Source organism: Helicoverpa armigera, chromosome 18 (genome assembly GCF_030705265.1).
Source record: "Helicoverpa armigera isolate CAAS_96S chromosome 18, ASM3070526v1, whole genome shotgun sequence".
NCBI lineage: Eukaryota > Metazoa > Arthropoda > Insecta > Lepidoptera > Noctuidae > Helicoverpa > Helicoverpa armigera.
In genome coordinates this window covers 6,871,611-6,892,869 of record NC_087137.1, presented here as the reverse complement: position 1 = coordinate 6,892,869, position 21,259 = coordinate 6,871,611, and the positions used below count along the sequence as shown (strand labels likewise).

The window sequence follows — 21,259 nt, the reverse complement described above, 5'->3', positions numbered from 1 at the left end:
GTAGAGAACTCTAGAATAGAAACTAGCTCCGTAAAGCGATCTGTGAAGGAATCAAAACCGGATGAATTTTGTATGTCATCAGATATGGAAGCATACATACATACATATTGTATCTAGAAGTGAGTGGTTCCAGAGCGTGTTTTGTTTTGTTACATTACGTCAGGCAGGCGCCCACAATGTGTAAAACATACTTTATTAATATTACAAACTGCCAAGACAACACTCATTGCAAGGAAAGACATACATAAGCTCTCACTCACTTTTCATTAGTTATATTTTCCTTCTATTGCTGCTTTCCCAAGCAGCTCTATCGTTTGCAATTCTTAGATTATACATCTTTTTCAAATTCTCTACTCCAATACTAGAATGTCAATAATCTTCTTTTAAATGAATCAAAAACGAAGTTAATTAAATTCTCAACGCCTAACGTAAGGCAGTTACACACCAATGTACAACTAAGTGGAGTAGAGTTGAAGCCTGTTGAGTCAACGGTATTTCTTGGTTTGACCGTTGATTCCAAACTCCAATGGGGCCCACATATAGTTAAATTGTCAGGAAGGCTTAGTTCAGCCGCCTATGCTATTAAAAAGATCCGACTTATCACCGATGTGGACACAGCCAGAATAGTTTATTTTAGTTACTTTCATAGTTCAATGACGTATGGGATTCTCCTTTGGGGAAACTGTGCGGATGTTGAAACTATATTTATTTTACAGAAAAGAGCTGTTCGAGCCATTTATAATCTGGGTCCAAAAGTTTCTCTCAGAGAGAAATTCAAAGAAATAACATTCTGACTGTTGCCTCTCAATATATTTTTGAAAATTTAATGTACGTTCGTAAAAACATTTCAAACTTTGTTCAAATGTCTGATGTTCATTGCATAAATACTAGGAATAAACATAATCTTGCTGTACATGCTACTCGCCTCCACAGAGTAAGCAACTCGTTCATGGGTCAATGTATACGCTTTTACAATAAACTTCCCAAAGCGGTTCGTGACTTACCTATCAGGAAATTTAAAAATCATATAAAATCCAAACTTTTGAAAAAAGGATATTACAAAATATCTGATTATTTAAATGATAAAGAAGCTTGGGAATGAGCTGCTCGCTTAGTGAGTGATATCTTTTTAAATGCCTGTGAATTGTTACTTTTGACATTTAAATATTATTATCATCAGATAACATTTTATTAATGACATTCTTTTTATTGACATTTATATGTTATAATTGTATTTTTTTTTTAAATTTATTATTATTATTGTAAATGTGAGTATCGTGTATGCGAGCAACATTATATATTCTTATAACATAAATACTGTCTGGCGGGTTTGAGTAGTTTTGGATGGCCTACGCAAATGTTCTGCAGATCTGGTATCGTCGTGTGACAGGTCGTTGAGCTCCCTAAGATATGGTTGAGCTACACGACGACTGATGCATGCGTGCCGTCTGTTGGGACTGGTCAGCTCCAGCCTGATGTGGCTCTTTCCTCAAAAGGCCATTCCAGACCGCGTACATGGTGACACTCACACATAATATTATTTGATTATAACATGTTTGGACTTAAAAGAGACTATGACCCTTGAGTTTGTTTCGGCGTTTCTTCTCAGGGATCAGTCAGTTAGGAAATGCCGGCCTCAGCGTTCTTAAAATGACGTGTAAAAGTGATGTAATGTCCAACTTGCAAAATAAACAATTTCATTTCATAAACAATTTCATTTCATTTCATTTCATTTCATTTCATTTCATTTCATTTCATTTCATTTCACTCCAGACTTCGTACGCAATTGCCACGTGAACAATAGCAATATTCAACCAATATTACAAAATAAGTTATCATGCTTTACTTGTAGAAAAATCGAAACCTAGAAATCTCGGCTCTCATACAAATGCATCCACTTAGATACGTCTGTACGAACAGTCACAGAGCTAACTCTATTGCATTAGTGCTAATTCATTTTATATTGGTGGTGGTATTGCGAACCTGCACCTGCTTTTCAGATGCAACTGTGAATCACCATACTGCAGTATATTTAGGTCTATCATTGGATCAATTTGCAATGCACTACAATGTACCCTTACTAGAAATAGTAGCAAATCAATCATTCTGATAAGAGCCGATCTATATTTTGTTTCGACCCCTGCCATCACACATTTCATTGACAAGAAGAAAACTTTGAGAAAGCGCTTTTTAATGCAATTGTTTGCAAGTGATTCCAGAGAAGCTTGTTTCTAATCAACTACAACATGTTCCATCACTACATAGTATAAAACAAAGTCGCTTTTTCTGTCCCTATGTCCCTTTGTACGCTTAAATCTTCAAAACTACGCAACCGATTTACATGCGGTTTTTTAAATAGATAGAGTGATTAAAGAGGAAGGTTTATATGTATAGTAACATACATTAAATAGTGGGGAATCACTGTTATCCCGTGCGAAACCGGGGCGGGTCGCTAGTGGATCACAAAGTTAAGAAAAGGTTGGCGTGATCAGTCAGTTACCGGATGACCGTGATTTCCTCCGTTCTTCGGGAGGCACTTATGGTCCGGCAGTTATTTTTGAACATCTTTGATATCGCTACTGATAGGCAAAAACTAGAAAGTCAGGCAGCCCTTACCAAAGGGTAACTGGTTTGTGGGGTGAAAGAGGCAATCGCTCTGTGAAAGACACTGGTACTCAACTTCATACGGTTAGACTATAAGTGGACTCCAACATAGTTGAGAAAAGAATCGGCAGATGATTATTTGAAGATTTCTCTCTAACATACTAAAGGGTATCTTTGTCGATTTGGTTCTTCATCATCCTCCGAGCCTTTTTCCCAATCATGTTGGGGTCGGCTTCCAGTCTAACCGGATTCAGCTGAGTACCAGTGCTTTACAAGAAGCGACTGCCTATCTGACCTCCTCAACCCAGTTACCCGGGCAACCCGATACCCCTTGGTTAGACTGGTGTCAGACTTACTGGCTTCTGACTGCCCGTAACGACTGCCAAGGATGTTCAATGACAGCCGGGACCTACAGTTTAACGTGCCATCCGAAACACAGTCAATGGTGTCTAAGATATACTTAGAAAGTACATACAAACTTAGAAAAGTTGCATTGGTACTTGCCTGACCTGGGATCGAACCCGCGCCCCTCATACTTGAGGGTTGTTCCTTTTCCCACTAGGCCACCACGACTTTTTGTCGATTTGGTTCTTATCACTCTATAATATAATTAGGAAGACTTAAGATTCTCGTCAGCCGTAGCCTGTGTTAATACGGTCACACATTCATAGACTTCTCAAATCCCTCACTAATTACCTGTTTTCAGATTTCGGAACTGTCAAAGGCACATACGAATCTTTGCTTTTCGTATTTATAATATTAGTAGGACATTAATATCAAAGCACTGTAAAACGCATTCTTTCTTGTTATAAGTACATTTTTGCGAATCATTATTTATACCTTGAGTATTACCATGCCTATGCCTATCTATTGTATAAATTAGATACAAAAAACATGGGACAAGGAAAAAAAAACAATACCACATAGGTAACCTTGAATATCTTGGTTTGATATCCTGGCCAAAGATTTAGTACGAGTATATTTCTTTAGTTGGACTGTGCGGTGACCACGCGTTGAGAATGTTCAGAGGGAAAAGTTCTCTGTTTTTTAAATTCTTATTAAAATTTAAATTCTGAATATTAAAATATTGAAACAAACAAGTCACAAATAAATGTAGATCAAACATTTGAAATGAGTTTAATTACATGTCGTGTGTACATTTGTACATTTGTTTCCCTTTTATTACAGTTTGTGTGCTCCTAGGGAAAACATGCCTTAAGTTAAGAGTTCTTTTATAGCAAGTTCATAATTACTCAGCGCGTGATTTAAAAGGAAATTATATAAAGTTATTAACCTTACAGGAAGTGCTTTGTCAATAATAATTTTTTCAATGTATTTTACCCAAGAGTTTACGTAGGTAAACCTACACCTACTAAATAGTGAGTTTTAAGATTTCGTCGTTCTAACTCTATATCATTAGATGGATACCAAATCAATTGTAAATGTCTATTGAATCCAATTCTGCTGTATTGTCTCTGTGGGCACTGGGCACTGGCAGCTTTACCCTTTCTAGCCCATAAACAACCACAAGTAATGATGGTCAAATGATGACAGCTCTGACGTCGTAAAATACTCGTAAATACGCTTCATGGTATTAAGCGAAGTCCTTGCTAGTGGCTAATGTACAGTCATAATCATTAGTCATACAGATATTAAAATAATTGCTCCAAGACATTCAGTGCCATTTAAATCTTAATTTTTATCGATCTCAACATCATGATTGCCAAAATTTTCTGCAAAAATTCTTCTAAAACACAGATTTCTTAAAAATTATCAAATGTAGTGATGTAAAATGAAAAAAAACGATTTGTTTTTTTTCACTTTATTGAAAAAAAACATGAAAAAAAACTTTGCATCGTTGTTTTTTTTCTAAATTTGGTTTTTTTTCTAGCCTACTTTTTAGTTCAATTTTCAAAATTTCCCTTTCGTTGAGTAAATATCAATGAATGTTGCCAATATTTTCATAAAATTTGGTTCTGTTTTATCAGAAAAGTACCGTAGATTCAAGAATAAACCTAAGACTCTATTATGTAATCTTAAGCATTAATCTTTAACGGTGAATGCCCTAACAATTTTAGAGTTATTATACTCTTGAAAAAAACAAGGCCCAGAAAAAAAACAGTTTTTTATCTGGTTTTTTTTCAAGGTTTTTTTTCACACTAGAAAAAAAACTGTTTTTTTGCAACACTAATCAAATGTACTTTCTTCACAAACTGCTCATGTCAAAAATCAAAGCTTTATGTGTAAGTATGTACTTATGTTGCTTTCATTACTTCTCAGAATAACAGTCGCGATCTTTAACCACTTCACTGTCCACGATGTAGACACAATAGATAAACAATCGGTGTGTATCACATATGACTCATGGGACAGGGAAGTTATTAAACTTGCAAACTAGTGAACTAGGAATGATTATCCCCCGATGTAGGCATACTTTATTACTCGACACACCCTACGGCTCGTTAAATTCAGTAAGGTTACTGACTAACTACGATGAATAACTAAAAAAAAATCCACGGACTGTCCTCAACAACAAGCGCGAAGGGTTGACCCTACGTTACGTGTAAATGCGTTGGTCGGCGTCATGCTGTCGGGCGGGCGCGCCGCTCAGCGTCTCAGTATCGTTCATCCGTAGCTTGAGCTCAGTCGTTTGCCGTGATTCTAACAAATACACTAGAGAAAATGGCCCGATACGGATTCACCGCATTGAACCTCGCCGTTCTATTGGCTTTATTCGAAATTGGTATGTATTTTTTTTTTCTTAATTTTTTTATAAAATTTTGAAACACTTTTGTGCGTGACTGTATGTTAACTTCAAGTGTATATTTGAAATGCTTGAAAGCAATTGAGATTATTGTAACGTTTATCTATTATCATCAACGGTTATTTATGCGGTTTATGCCTAAGGTTTTTTACTTTTATTCCAATTTTGTAATGTTAAAAAAAAATATATCCGCTCCATTCACACACACATGCAGGAAACGCCAAATAACAATCAAACTGTTAAAAACTTTAGATCCTTAACTTGTTTTTAAAATTTGCCAGTATTTAAAAACTTTAAGCTCTCGTATTCTCATTTTAATAGCAAACTATAAGTTCCTATTTATAAGTACACGTAGGACCGAGAAATTGGGTCAAATGTTTGTTGTGGGCGATAGCACTAATCTTGATTCAGTGGCCTTTTTATTAGTCATAAATTTTATTTTTCAAAATAACTTTTTTACAAAAAAAAAATAGAATAAATAAAAGTCAATATAATTCTGCTCAACACAATTAGAAATAAAACTCAGTAAAGGCCACCATAGATTATATGAAGGGCAAAAAAATGGCACACGAATTCACACGATGAACGAAAAAAAAAACAAATGACTGGTTATCAAGCAGCTTTTTTTAGACATTTTATCACGCGCACCGATTAAAGTTTTTTTATTTAAATCTATGATGTCATTGTAGTTTTTTATAAGTTGCGTTTAATTTAAATAACATATCGCTACTTAATGATTTGAACTGTTTTACACACTATTTTGGTAATTTTGTGCACAATTTAAACCTGAAATAATCATAAAAAAAACTACGCATAATACACATAAGTTGGAGCTTCATACATTCGCAACACGCATACATACGTACATGTTTTGTTCAAGTAAAAAAACGTTGTTTTTTTCGTGCAAACGCTCATGTTTTGATAAATTAATGTCTCTGTGAGATCAAGGTAAACAACAGTAACTAAGAGTGAACGATTATGAATTCACAGTAAATAAGGCTAAGGCTAGACAAGACGAAACAAGACTAGAATTTACGTTCTTACATTAGCCTCAGTCTTCTGTCTGTCTGACCACAAGGTCTTTGAAAAACTGACCCGTTTTTGGTTCAACAAGGTTAAGTACATGCCCTTTTTCAAAAGTTACAAAACACCATACAGAAAAACAAATAGAAAGGAAAAGACTTGCAAGTTGCTACGAAGCTAAATACTTAGATAAGATACCATTATCTAAACTAAATATTTTTATGCACTTAGCAAACATCAGTGCAAGTTTAGAAAAAGTTTACGTAGACTGCTCAAATATTGCGTTACTTATCTACACGTGCCAAATATGCTTAAAATTCAAGTAAAGGCACGAAAAAACAAAATACGTTGCCACATCGGTACATACTTCAGTTTGAGGTGAACACTCCTACACTCATTATTGTTTTAAAAGATTAGCTCTCATTCGTTTTAATGGTTAGAAGTCATGTATGACAACACAAAGGCATTGACAAGTCAATACTACATTGTTGGTTTTATATAGTCAGTACTAAATATTGTCCTTATTTGTAAATGCTTAGCAGACAATAATACAAGGTTATATAGTGATGATGTCCTCCTAGCCGATTATCGGCTACGGCGGCTGTTCTCATGTAAGAAGATTAGCCAACTGCGCAGGACATATTATAGTGCACAAGCATTTGCGCAGACACAGGTGCACTCACTATTCCTTCACTCTCATAGCCCGATGGGACGGCAATCCGCCACGACCAGAGAGAGATAAGGCGCCTTAGACTGATATAAACTGTAGGCAGTGTGACGATCTAGGAAAGGTTGCAGGCATAGCTGGAGTGTTCAAGCCCATATTATCAAAAGGCAAATATTCCAAAAAAAAGACCCAAGAAGGCATGTCCCTTGAATGCTTTTGAGTCATACATGACCAGCCATTAAACCTCCCGGGAAAAAACTTTTTGATTGAGCTGGAAAATCATCAGATGACCAACTGTGGGTCCGTCGGGAAGAGGTGTCAAGAATTTTGCTCCCCAACTTTGTTACTTCTTGACCCTTCTGTACTTATACCAGGGCCACGGTCACGCTTCCCAACAGTCCAAGGAATGCATCAGCTTTTCAAGAAGATGACATTTAAACCACATGTAAACCTGTAGATGAGAACAATTCCCGTTTGAACGTTTATTACCTCTTCAATCACGCTTTACCGGCTGAACGGTTTTGAATTTGGCACACACGAACACTATTACAGTATTATTCCAGTAATGGGTTCTCGTAAGGGATTTTCCGATTGCTTTACGGTCAACACTTGTTTTTATGATAGTTATTAGCTAAGTTTATATTACCTATATTTTGAAGTGAAAACCTAACTTTATGTTATGAAAAATACCGGTGGTAAGACATGGTTTAAAGAGGGTAAAGAGTTCACATTGCAATTCATACTATTCATGAATATTTAGAAAACATTACTATTAAGAAAAATATACAAACATAAAAATCCATATAAAAGAAAGCTCTCAATAAGCGAGCTGAACTTTTTTGGTCAGTACAAACCTCAACAGACCCTAGCATGCCTACATCATAGTACTCAAAAGAAAATCAAGGCGTTAAAACAAATGAAAGCTATGTTGTGCAGTTGACGAGTTGCTATGGCGACTCGAACTCCATCAGCTCACCTAGTCACGCCAAGTAATTGCATTGTCACTTACATACCTGTATAAGCTCTTGGTTCGGAAAATGGATTGCAAATTAAGAGTCCCCGCGAACTGCAGTCTAAACTGTCGGCCTATAGTTGGGCTGGTAGTTGGCTAACAGTTTGGCTTGTAGATAGATAGATAATCGTGAATCAAATGAACTTTTTTCCGACTAGATAGCTGATAGTTGAAATATGCGCGCTAACATTCATCTTCATAGTGATGATTTATGAGTCCAATGACATTATCGGCTGACTAAAAGATTGCACTTGATAAAAGGCGGCTTAGTAAAAGAAAAACGTAATTCAGATCGAAAAGTTCTTTCACTACTGCCAAATACACCTCTTTTATTTAGACTATGTTGCGGCATAAGGTAGCTTCAATCGCCCCATACCCCGATTTCAGCCAATTATGAAATTAAATTCGTTCTATACACGTGTTTATAATAAAGATGAACGAAAAATGGTTGGAAGTTTTCCAGATTTTTTACGATTTTGCGCAACATATACACTTGTAAGTAAACTATGTACGTACAATGTTTTGTAGACATATAATACGCCTGACAACAGAATTTTGTTCCCATTTTACGACCTGATACTGTCATGGAAATAAAATATCCAAATGGTTGGAATAGTCTGCAAGTTTTGTGAGAAGAATTGAATTCGCAGTTTATGTCCTTGTTAAATATTCCACGCTACAAAAAATTGTGATAAGTAGGTACCTAATTGGTTACCTAATAGAGAAATTTATTGTCAAATCACATCCACAAAACATTACTCCCCCATAAAACTCGGAAAAATCCAATAGTAGCTTGTCACATTATCTTAGTATGAATTATTTATTTATTTAATCGGGTGTCACCTATCACTAATACTCCAAAAGCGTCGGGTCTATTTGCAATATTCGCTAGTGTTGTCGATCCTTCCGTTTATAATTATTGAGAGAATAGTGAACTATTTATAAAAAGTGGCATCAGTGAAATCCGGAAAATAATTTTCTAGCGTTCCGTAAAAACAAATTCAGCCTTGTACTAATATTCAGGTCCCACAAGTTTTATAAAAGCAAATGTCACACTATTTGAAATTAGTTTTTTGTTACCCAATCACACTTGCGGCGCGTTTGTAACCAATTTGACAGAAATAGGTCGTGTTCCTATTAACGCATGCGAGCCCATTACTTCCGAAAACATGGTGTTACGATGTTAAAAAAATATTAAACTAATAGCTAGTCAAGTATTCATTTCATCATCAGCTTTTTTATCGTCCCACTGCTGGACACGAGCCTCCTCTCACACTGACAAGGATTCAGCGTTAATCACCACGCTTGCTCAATGCGGGTTGGTGATTTCAGACTTTATAGTCCATTTTTATTCGAGATGTTTGCGTTCACCTTTAATCAGTCATTGGTGTCCAGGATATACTTAGAAAGTAATTCGAACTTAGAGATGTTGCATTGGTACTTGCTTGTCCTGGAACCTAACCCAAACTCATAGGTACTTGAGAGGTTGGCGCTCTATCGTCTAGTAGGCCACCATCCACTTCATTTATAAACAGTTTTATAAGAACGATTTTCTTTTATTTTTTCTTCAAAAAGAAACAGTTTGCAAGATAGACAGACGTTACAAAGTCTCATAGCACATTGTATGCGTTTACGATTCCAGAGGAGGGCAAAGTCGTTCCATTGTGAAAATAAAAACTTTTACATAAAAGTTGGGATCTAGACAAACTATGTTGACTACTCCGTATGCAAGAAACTTGTAAGCATATTCAAAATCAAAGTGTGAATAAATCGATTATTTAAACATTTTTTTCAAAAAACCGAGTTCACTCACAGCAACTCACAGGTCTAGTCTAATCTGACTCCATACCTTTGAGCCCCATTGTCGCTGGTTATAATCAAGTTTTGTATGCAAGCAAGCAAGTTTAAGACCTTAGCCCTAGTCCGACAATGTCATACCAGCGTGCAATATTACCTACAAACATTTAAAGGCCGTACACTATATACGGGCAGAAGGACATAATGATGACACAACAAATCAAGTGTGTCCGGATACGTCCAACCATTTCAAGCAGGCACTTATGTGTAATGAATTTTATAATTTAGAAATTAGTATTTAGAATTGACAAGACTTTTGTCGGATGTACACATTCCTACACGATAGTTAAGCAAAACATGACCAAAACGCTAACGCAAACTAACAATTCGTTCTACGGTTACTTGACACATCTGTCAAAGATTTTTAGTTTTTAAAAAAATAAAATGATAGGTATATGATAAACAAAAAGTATGGTCTTACTACAAAAACTTAAACATGTGTCGAACACTTGTCTAAAAAAACTGTGGCTGCAAAATGGACCTTATTTCAACGTCATAATCTATCATTTTTTTAGACGAGTGTTAAACTGACGTTTAAAAAAAAGTCGAGGTGACGCCCGCCTCCGCGTTTTGGCGATGGTACTTTCTTATGTTTATTTTGTTCTTTATGTACGTGACCAGTACAAATTAATACTAGGGTTGCTTGTACGTACACCTCGAAGTAAACTCATCGATATCGTATTTAGTATCGATGACGACATACTTACATTAGATCATGGTTATATTTAGTCTAGTCAGTGTCACGTATTCACCGTCTAAGGGTCCGTTCAGACAGACCGGCTCGGCGAGAAGAGCAAGCTCTTAACACGTTGAAAATTGAGTACTAATAATTGTAGTAAGGGTAATTTTTGGATGTGCACTGCTTTTGTGATTAAGAATGCTCGAAGGCGCTCGGTGTGAAATAACAAGAAGAGCCGACCGGCTTTTCTTGATGTTTGGCTCCGCTTGCATGCTCTTTAATGCTCGCGCAGCCGATCGGCTCCGGTCTATGTGAAAAGAAAAATGCGCGCCGATGCTTTCCGAGCCCGTCTGTTTGAACGGGCCCTAAGGTCCAAGTTTAACTGACAACATGAACGTCCGTTTTTCTCAAAACAACTGTTTAGTATGAAAATTGAACGTGAAAATTCGTAGTAACCTGCTGTTTAAAGAAAACTGTCGTTTATATTGTTGGTGAACTTCGGCCCGAGAGCTACTTTGGCCCATGTTATGGTAAGAGGAACGTGACCGAACACTAAGAAAATTATTAATATTCCCCATAATTCTTTATGGAGCAGGGTTATGGCTCTTTTGGTATATTTTACTGTTATTCTTGGAAATTATTTATTATCTTCTTGCAAATAAATAAAAGTATTTGTGTTATTGTTTTTATAGTCTTTGACGTTAAGACTACTATAAAATTGAAAGAGCCAAGAATATAGTATGTTTTCATGTTCCATCTGTACCTATATAATTTTATTGCATTCATGTATGGTGTGTGTGTGTTTCTAAACTATTAATCCCGTTAAGATGAAACTTTACCAAACTGTTAAAGGCTACTGACGATGATATACTTAATGCTCAAAAATGTATTTAGATTGATAAATCACTCTAAACATATAAAACTATATGTTAATAAGACATACATGGGTAGTTAAAGTTTTTCTTACTTTTCTTACATAAGTAAGTACAACACGAATAACCTACAGAGAGGTAAACAACGATAAATCAAAACAAGTTATTGCTTATTTATTAAGTATAGCCAGTAGTTACAAAGATATATAATAGTTACAAGTATAATTAATCATTTGCAAAGGTGATTCATACAGAAGTTTTTCCGTTACACGTTCTATTGCTGTTATTTTCATCCATCAACCAATTACGTTTCTCAACAACTTTTAAATGACTCTAACAGTTTATTCGGAATAGATTGATATGGGATGATAGATGGGATAACCAATCCCAAATTGATTTCAAGGCCACAATACAAACAAATCTACTAAATGAGAAAATCTACTATTAACGCTGAAGTATTTTATAGGGGGACTGCATGTTTTGTACAGTTGACAGGCGCCAGTTCAAGTAAAGGTACCGTCGTTTGTATTGACCGACAACAACTGTTAAATGCATGACTAGACTCAAGTCCAGGTATCCCTTAGTAAAACTAGTTGTCAGACTTCTAGATTTCTGACGTCAAATAATAGCCTAAAAACGTAATAGTTATTGCTCGAACCAGCCATGTCACATGAAGCTTCTCATAGGGCATTTGTAAGCTCGAATGTTGCTCTCAAAGCTCTCACACATAATCCGTGGAAACGGTTTTATAGAACATATGCATAAACATGTGTTTAATGGAACTTGCTCATAAAAAAAATAATGAATTTTGTGGCGCTTTTAAAGCCTAATCCAAAATGACTTCACTTTATAGCCCCAGGCATGACGCAACATTATAATTGTACATTTTCTATTGTATGTCACCGAATTATTTTGAGTACGAATGGGACAAAAGCAGATGTGTGTCATCCTCGTTCCGCGATTTCCACGATTAAGCATACTAATTTATTCGTACGAAAATAGTAGACGCAATTCTACATTAGATTTAGAATCTCATTAGATTTAGAAATTACCTAATTGTTTGAAGCCCGTTTTATTCATATTTTATCGTGTGATTTTTTTACCACTCTCTGATATGAATTTTAGCTTAAATATGCCAAATTAGAATCGCATACTTCGTGAACGCAATAAGCGTACTGAATTATTTTTCCAATAAGCGTTTTATTATGATCTAGTTTATGATTCAAAAACTAATAGACCATCTATTATGCTGAAAAGGTTCAGTAATTTACTTTAAATTCTTCTTTGATTAGTCAGAAGACATAAAGAGTAATTATTACCACGGGTGCCGAGTGATAAACATAACAAATGCACTTAAAAATTTGGACAGCCTCCAAATGTCGTAAAAATGCGCTACGCAAACTACTGATTTAAGCTAATTTATGAATAGGTAATGTAACTCCATTTATTTAAACTAGGTACTCTTGTTTTTTGTTTATTTTTCACTTTGTTTTTACTAACAAAGCTGCTTTGTGACTTTGTTTTGTTATTGTAGTCACTTTGACTTTGTAAACAAATAACTTAGTCTATGGTGACCATCATTTTCTTAATAGGCTGGTACATTATGATTATTCTTTTTAATTGAGGCTTTTTAAAATGAATAATTTATTATACTTAATGCACCTCTTATTTTCATCATAACATGCTGATTGAAAATTCAAACAAAACCTTTTTTTTCATGTGACTAATTTAAATAATAGGCTGTAAGAACTTAACTTCATGCTCCACTCGAGTTAACATAAAAATATAATTGTGTACAAACAAAAGAATTGATACCCAAAACGTGCATCTGATTCTAATCTTATAACATTAGGCTATGAGAATAACAATACTCATCTTAAAATTCCATCTATTTGCGAAACATTATGTCACTGCAAAGTTACGCACTTGTTTGGCCTTCAATATACATTATGTATAATAATAAAGTTTTGCTGGATACCAAATGATTTATTTTCCATTCACAAAGATTATTTATAAAGAACCTGTTTAGTGCTAGCGTAGTAACTATTTAATAATATGTGGGTAAAGTGTAAAAGTCTTAGGTAGTAAAAGCTTATTTTTTACTTCTTGCAATGAAAAAGAGCTTAGGACTAGTTTATCAAAAAGAGCTTTTTAGGAATTCATACTGCAGTCTTGTTGATGTTTTGAAACCAAAACCGGTATAGGATTTTACGTGGTTCATCAAACGTTATTCTCATAGAAATGTGAAAGTTATTTAAAGCCACAACGTGAAGCTACCAGAATGTTTTATACAGAATAGCAGAACTTTAGTTACAGTCTGTACCTATAGGTACATGTTATACTAGGTACTCACTTTCCATCAACTAAAACCCATTGTTTGCAAACAAACGTCTAAAAAAAAAGTATCACTTTGCCTTCGAGAAAAAAAACTCGTTTTTCTCAAGGTGAACCGTGTGTTCATGGCCCTATTATATAAATGGCGTTGCTTGCATGACATCACCAGTTTGGAAATGTACCTACGTATGTACCTATGGTACGAACTTGTTACCACATTTTCTAGGCGTACATGGGTAAATATTGTCATATACCATTGTAAACATGCCATTATTATGGGCCTTTTATGGAACTACACTCGTAAGTAACGTAGCTTTCGGTTGGTATAAGATTTTTCTAAATCAGTTAAGCATATCCAACATTAGGTTCTTCCTACAACAGACGTATTACACCAAAACTTATTATAGGTATTAGTATTAATGTACTTATGTAAGTACACGTGAGCATAGAGAGTGTAAGCTTTGCTGTTTAAGTACAGAGTAACTATTTTTTGATTTTTACCTCGTTGAATGATGAACATATTTTCAAGCTTTTAAAAGAGCTTAACGTATTTTTTAAAGGTTATTGCGAAAGTAGTTGTCGATTGGCTAAAACCATTTATCTCGGTGATATTGTAAGTTTTTAGTTTACTTATCTTTTACATCATCTACATATCTAATTAATGAATAATTCGGTTTTATGTATATTTGGATCACCTACTTTCTTCTTCATTCGCCGGTGTAAAATTATATTCACAACTGTGAAGACAAAAGTCTTGAAGACTAAATTGAAGGTATAAGTCATTGCACTCCTTAGGTAGGTGTAACCGCACTAACAAAACTAAATTAATCCAATTTACTGTTTAACTAACGTCTTAGACGTGAGTGGTGACTAAAAGACGGCCTTTGACCTGAAATAATCGCGAATATTCCACGAAGTAAACTGGGTAGTTTCATTCAAGGAATATAAAGATATAGGGGCTGGTATTTTCCTATACCTAAATATCTACTCCGTCTTTTGCGCCCTCAAAATCAGAAACTGACCGATACTGCTGTGGGTATAGTTAAGAGGTATCAGACTAGTATTGACGAAAAACCCCCAAACGTTCCTTCTGAAGTCTTTTGTGCTGGCCAGGGCCTCGCTGTAACTCCTCACCGATCCTCTTGAAATACATGTAAATAGTTGTTTCCTAATTGCTACCTTCCAGCATTAAGTTTTTCATCAATGAGGGTTTTCTAAAATGGCAATCCACGAGGTGGCAGCACCGAGTCGTCAGGTCCAATAACTGTCAAAGTGCTTATCTTTACTATGAATAGTGAACAATTTTAGTGTTTTTTTTTATTTTATAATTAAAGCACTGCATTATTGTTTTACTATTGCGGTTGAGTAAATAAAAAAAACTAAATCATATTGTGTTAACAAATTTTTCAACAAGCTTTTCCTTAGTACCAGTGACTTTTGCACCCTCTCTCTTAGCTCAATTTTTAGTTAGAAAACCTTATTCTGACCGTAGTCCATAATAAAATCAATAACACTTCCAATATAACAGAATTTCAATAAACAATAAGTTCGGCACCTACAATTCCATACTATTTGACAGCTGTTTGGACCAGACGCATACGTGGCGCCACCCGGTGGCAGAAAAAATTTCAAAAACCCTCATTGTCGAATATTTCCGCAGGCTTTCGAAGCTTAGGACTCAGAAACATGTACTCTATTAATTTTAGAAGTTTTTTACTTACGTACTTCTAAATCACTTCAATAGTACATATGTTAAACTGTTTATTCATATTTTTTAATTACGTGAGTTATCATCAGTGGTGCAAGAAGTATGTTATTTACTTTATTTTTTGTGACAATTCCTTGCACATCGCAACTAGTCCAACAACTCTAGTATGAGAATATATTTGTATGTCACAAACTGAACTAAAATAACTGTTACGTTTGCTTTGTTAATATAATATAATATAATATAATAATATAATCTTTATTTATCAGACAATACACAGTCCATCTTGTTAGTAAAAACACAACTTAAAATTATTGTTAGTAGTTAAACATAATTACACAAATTTACCCTCACGCTATCCTCACTACCAACTTCACAAAATGCCTAAAGATAGGAGAGTACAGATTCTCCGCCACTGTTTTTAGGATTCTGTTGTTACTAGCCCGAATCCTAGTTATTATTGATGCCGTTTTTTTTCTTATTAAGGCGTAAAAGTCATCGGTTCGATTTTCCGCAAACATTTCCGACGCACTACAGAAGCGGGGTAATCCCAACATCATCCTAAAAATATTATTATATTGGACACGCAGGGCGTCCAGCGATCTTTTGGTACAGCTGATCCATAGACCCCCCGTGTACAGACCTTGACAGTACGCTTTAAACAGCGTAATTTTAACCTGATCGGTACAACGGTGAAATCTACGTGCCAACATATTACCTCGGACCGCCAGCGCCCTACGCTCCCTTTCAACGTCTGCATTATCTTTAAGGTCGTCTGTAAGTATATGCCCGAGATATCTGAAGCTATTTGTTCTTTTTATGTTCATGCCATTCATGGTAAAAATGGGTATCTGATCAGGGCATTTACCAGCGGCCTTAAAAATCATGTACTCACATTTTTTCGCATTATACACGAGACCATGCTTAGCTGCATAGCTCTCGCAGACTTTCAGCATTGATGCAATAGAACCTGGAGTCGGGCCCAGCAGCACCATATCGTCTGCATAGCTGATGCTGTTGATGTTTACACCACCAACCGAACAGCCAACACGCATGCTACTGAGCTCGTCTATGAGGTCATTTATATAGGCATTAAAAAGCCTAGGAGACGTTAGCCCTCCCTGCCTTACACCGCATTCTAACCTATATGTATTAGATAATTTGTTAGACCACTTTACATTATTTGTTTGGTTAGCATACCAATACTGCAATAGCCTAAGGAGCTCGTTTGGCACATTCCTGTCCCCCAGCTTTCTCCAAAGCACATCATATGACACAAGGTCGAAGGCTTTGGAGAGATCCAGGAAACAGGCATATACCGGAGTTTTGCGGTCTGTGTAATACTGAACAGTATTCTTGAGAGCCAATATTGCAGTTTCAGTTGAAAGTTTGGGTTAAATAGAACGTCTATTATTAGATACAACGCCCGAATTATCGACGTACTAACCAGAGCAACATACCAAGAAAATTCTTTACTATCTGTAAATTTTAATTGGCAAGCATGGAAGTAATTTATTAAAATGCTGATATCGATAACGGAATTGGTAAAAGAAATAGTTCCACTCAAATTGCAGAAGCGGAAGTTAGAGGCCAGTGTTGTGACTAAGTAGGTATAACTCACTTGATTAAGTGGTACTAATTAAAATATACTTAATAGGTACGCTCCTCTTGAAACCTTAATAAATGCCAGGTCCAACAAGGTCTTCGTATGACAAGAGTCTATTTCATACCGTCACACCTCCATAAACAAATTGATCTTGTACAAAAAAGGTTTGGCACAAGTCGACTGATTCATGAACGAAAAATCAATCATATGTAATCATATACCGAGTACCTTCTTCATTTTAAAATATTGCTTTAATTTGCTTTACCTTGGTCTGAAATCCATCGTCTCATGCAAATTTCAAAGACTAGACAAGAAGCAGACTGGAATCGTATCTTAGAAATAAGGTTACGACTGAAATGACAGTCGTTTCGCAGAAAATGCTGACATTAAGCGGCATCTAGTTGTCTAGAAGTCGACCTCAATACTAAAAGAGGACTAGGCTTGAACAGTTGAACATAACAAAGTGTCTTAGAATATCTGTTTAGTTATTGATCTGTTTGTCGTCCTCAATAGATAAGTTTTCATATCACAGCAATAAAAAGTTCTCTCCCTTTGTTGTTTTCTGCGACACTAGATCAATTTTATGAGCTTCATATAACCCTGTGGATGTCGAATGTTGTAATTCGAGACTCCATTATTCCAGAACAGTGAGCAGTTCTGAAGAAATCTGTAATCGTGGATAGTTCGGGATAGTTGATCATTTATATTTTTAGTTCGACGTTGATGATATTTTTAGTTTGGTAGTGTATTGGAGATTGTCAGTCGGAAAGTTTAATCTGTTTTCTATTTGAACGGTATCGCTATTAGATCATAATTTATAACTTCTTATTGAAGTTATGCTTTAGCAAGTTTATGTTTAAGACTATTTTCGGATACTTAGCTCAATATAACATCTACTTACAGTGAGGCCATAATGAGCGAAGCTTGTTCGAGATAAAATATAGGTACTCTTTATTTTTCCTTCACTTTAAACCAACAGTTTGTACGTCACATGGTCTACTTTTTACATTATTCCTTGCTAGGTTTCAAAACCGCACGTTCTTATCGGAGCCACCATGACCCGTTTTCGGAAAAACGGTCGCTCGTTTTATTACAAGTAATTTGTACCAAGAAAACCCTCTTTCTTTTATATAAGAATTTATTCTACGGTTCCTAGATAGAGCTGTTTTAGATAACTATTTTTACTTTTGTTATTCAATCCTTAACCGACACGAGGACGCTGTTCCTTCTATGACGTCATACTTTATGAGGTCACCGTCATTTCGGAACCATGCGTATCTCCATTTATTACATTACATTCGTAAATTGCCAAGATAATTTGTAGCCCAACATTATTATTTAAATGATTGCCAATCTTCGCAGAATCAGTTTATTATTCAACTAATATCTTTAGGTTTTTTAAGTTTGAAAATATTTTCTTTAAATTACTGTTTTATCCTTTTCAGGATCCTGCCTACATTGTTACCAATGTAATTCCGAAACAGACCCGGCTTGCGGAGACCCCTTCAAAAGCACAAAGCATCAAGTGGTACGTTAAAATACTTATATTTAAGGCTTCATAAATATAATATCTATAATCACTAATATATTTAATCACTTCTGGTCAGATGTAGGTCAGAGCTCAAGATTCGTGCCGATAACTATACTTAAATTAGGACACTGCTCCTATTTTCAAAAAAATATTTTGCAACTTGCAACGCGAGATTTTCTATACCTATTTTCTTCCGACTTGTGTGTAACCTATAGCCTGAGTGTTGAGTACGTACCCTTTTATTAACCGAGGCCATTGTATCCTTTCTAGGACTGCATGACGCAAGACTCAATTAACTACAACACTCTCTACCTACGCTCCGTGCTGCCTGGTGAGGTGTTCGGCAGTGTGGTCGGCGCTCCTAGATACTGCCACAAAATTGTTATGCGTAAGTACTGTTGCTTCTATTTTCTTAAATCACCAAGATGAGAGGGATCGCATTAGGGCTTTTTTTTGAAGGAATTAGTTGTATTTTTCAACACTGTCAACTTGGGTGTGGACTGTATCAGATAAATTATCAATTTATTTTTCAACAGAAGATTTATTAAAGGTTATATTTTTTCTTTAGATAGTATCTGATTACTTTTTAACAGTTTTGATTAATTTGGTCTCGTCTTAGCAACTAGGGATAGGTAGTAAGTTAGTTATTTCTCTATATTTTTTCATCAACACCTTTTAGCTTGTGAGGTTACGTGGTACTTCTTCCCTACATGTTCTATGTGTATACCCGCGTCTACTGATGCCATTGTTTTTGTTCTTACAGAGACTGGCACCGTAGTGCGCACCTGCCTGGACGCGAACCCCGCTGACATCAACCACACGTGCCGCTCCCTGGAGAACTCCTCCAAGCTCGCCAACATCGACCCCACCAAGAAGATCAAGCACTGCAGCGTGTGCGACAAGGACAACTGCAACGCCGCCACCTCTCTCTCCTTCTCTCTCCCCCTCGCCACTCTAGCGCTTATCGCTTCCTACTTGTTCTGCAAGCAATAATATCTAAACAACTTCAAAGCAAGTGAACAACTATTGGTATAGCTTAGGCACCTTCAGTGTACCGCTTGCATTTGTTCAAAAAGGTGCCAAAATCACAATTTCTACGTTCACCCCAAAAATAAGCAGTCTGCAACCATTGGTCAAGCCGAAAATGCCTTTTATATGAACATCGGACCGTCCAATCGTCTGTTTATTTGCTTTGTGTGTTTATTTAGTGTTGTATTTAGGATAAGTTATAAAACGTGGCCTAAACACGTTGTGTCTTATAAAAATAACTGACACCGTTATGAGTACCAAAACTATATGTAACCAATATATTGTTAGCGTTGATAGCAATAAAGATAATCTGTACCTGGGAATTGTTAAGTAGTTTAACCAATTTTAAAAGGAAACTTTAAAATAAGACACTTGTTTTTAAATGGTGTTTTTATTTAATGTATTAACCTGTCTATGTATTTAATAGAACAAACACTATTGTGGAAAAATTGAACTGTTGCATGAGGTAAATAGAATCTTACAGCTGTAATGTGTACTACATGTTAAGCTTACAATTTTATGTGATACACTCAACATTGTTATCGAGACATTAAATAAGAAGCATTTATGTATTTATGTATAGTTAAAGGCCGTCCTTTTAATGTATGTATGTATTTTTAATAAAAATTAAATAAAAACCGCTTTTTTATTTTTACTAGTGATAGAAGTATGTGGTAGTCAAATTCACCCGTGCAGATATTTTTTAAACCCAAAAAATATTATCAGCAGAATCTGGTATTAAGAGAAGCCTGGTCGCTTATGCTTATATACTATTCTAAAACGAGTAAGCTGAACAAAATAATATGTCAGTGCTTCAACTAGTAGTGGGATGTTTAAATTTGAAACTGTTTTTTCGATGTTTCACCAAAGTTAACATTCCATATGATGCGTGATCTTATAAATCGCGGGAATAATACAAAAAACCTTAGGTACAGTCAACTTCAGGTCAGTGGTAACAGTTTTATAGTAAAATCGTACCTACTTATAACTATTGAGTTAAGGTGCATGACAGATACCACTGATGTGCAGTCTGCCGTACAACCAATGCAGAGCTGATTTACTGACATGATTAACTTATTAATTAAGGTTTTTACATTATTCTGGTTCTTCAGGACTTATACTCTGTTCCTTATCCCTCAATTCTTAAAATATACCATTATCTATTAAGCGGTATTAATAACGATACCTACTCGATGATAAATTATGAAGTGTGTCCTCTTAAAAGTTAATAAAACACGTGGTGTTTTATGGTTATTATGGTTAAAATTGCGAAAAAAAACTTTATAAAGCGACTTCAATATTATAATAAGCCTTTTTAATAAGAATATCCTTAATTTAAATTTTAAAAGAACTGCCCGTTAGTTCTAACAAATGAACTGGGATTCTATTATAGATGCGTATACAAATAAATATATACATCTGCTTGCATCATACATTTGTAATAATATATATTTTTAATATAAAGGATTTATAACGCACAGTTAGGTATTAATTATGTTTTTTGCAAAAATAAAACACATAAAAATACATTAAAATATATAAAACTGGTTAAAATTATTAGTTAAGAGTATAT

At 35.3% G+C, this 21,259-nt stretch overlaps 2 protein-coding genes across 2 annotated transcripts; one reads left to right on the top strand and one right to left on the bottom strand.

The window, feature by feature from the left end:
* The first annotated feature begins 5,184 nt into the window (after positions 1–5,184).
* Positions 5,185–20,324, top strand: LOC110376113 (uncharacterized). Its single transcript, XM_021334477.3, has 4 exons — positions 5,185–5,347; positions 18,572–18,654; positions 18,928–19,045; positions 19,421–20,324. The coding sequence occupies exons 1-4, from the start codon at positions 5,287–5,289 to the stop codon at positions 19,648–19,650; spliced, it is 492 nt and encodes a 163-aa protein (XP_021190152.1). The 5' UTR covers positions 5,185–5,286; the 3' UTR covers positions 19,651–20,324.
* LOC135118097 (uncharacterized) lies at positions 15,818–16,908 on the bottom strand (the record flags this gene model as incomplete). The annotated part of the gene is made up of 1 exon (XM_064039138.1): positions 15,818–16,908. A coding segment is annotated over one exon (1,038 nt), but the record flags the coding sequence as incomplete, so codon positions are not given.
* Positions 20,325–21,259: the final 935 nt, after the last annotated feature.

What these genes read in the sequence shown, in the direction of transcription:
- LOC110376113 (XM_021334477.3), top strand. Translation starts at nt 5,287, where the DNA reads ATGGCCCGATACGGATTCACCGCATTGAACCTCGCCGTTCTATTGGCT. An exon ending in AAAGCACAAAGCATCAAGTG is followed by an intron (nt 18,655 to 18,927) that starts GTACGTTAAAAT and finishes TATCCTTTCTAG; the next exon opens with GACTGCATGACGCAAGACTC. An exon ending in CTGCCACAAAATTGTTATGC is followed by an intron (nt 19,046 to 19,420) that starts GTAAGTACTGTT and finishes TTGTTCTTACAG; the next exon opens with AGACTGGCACCGTAGTGCGC.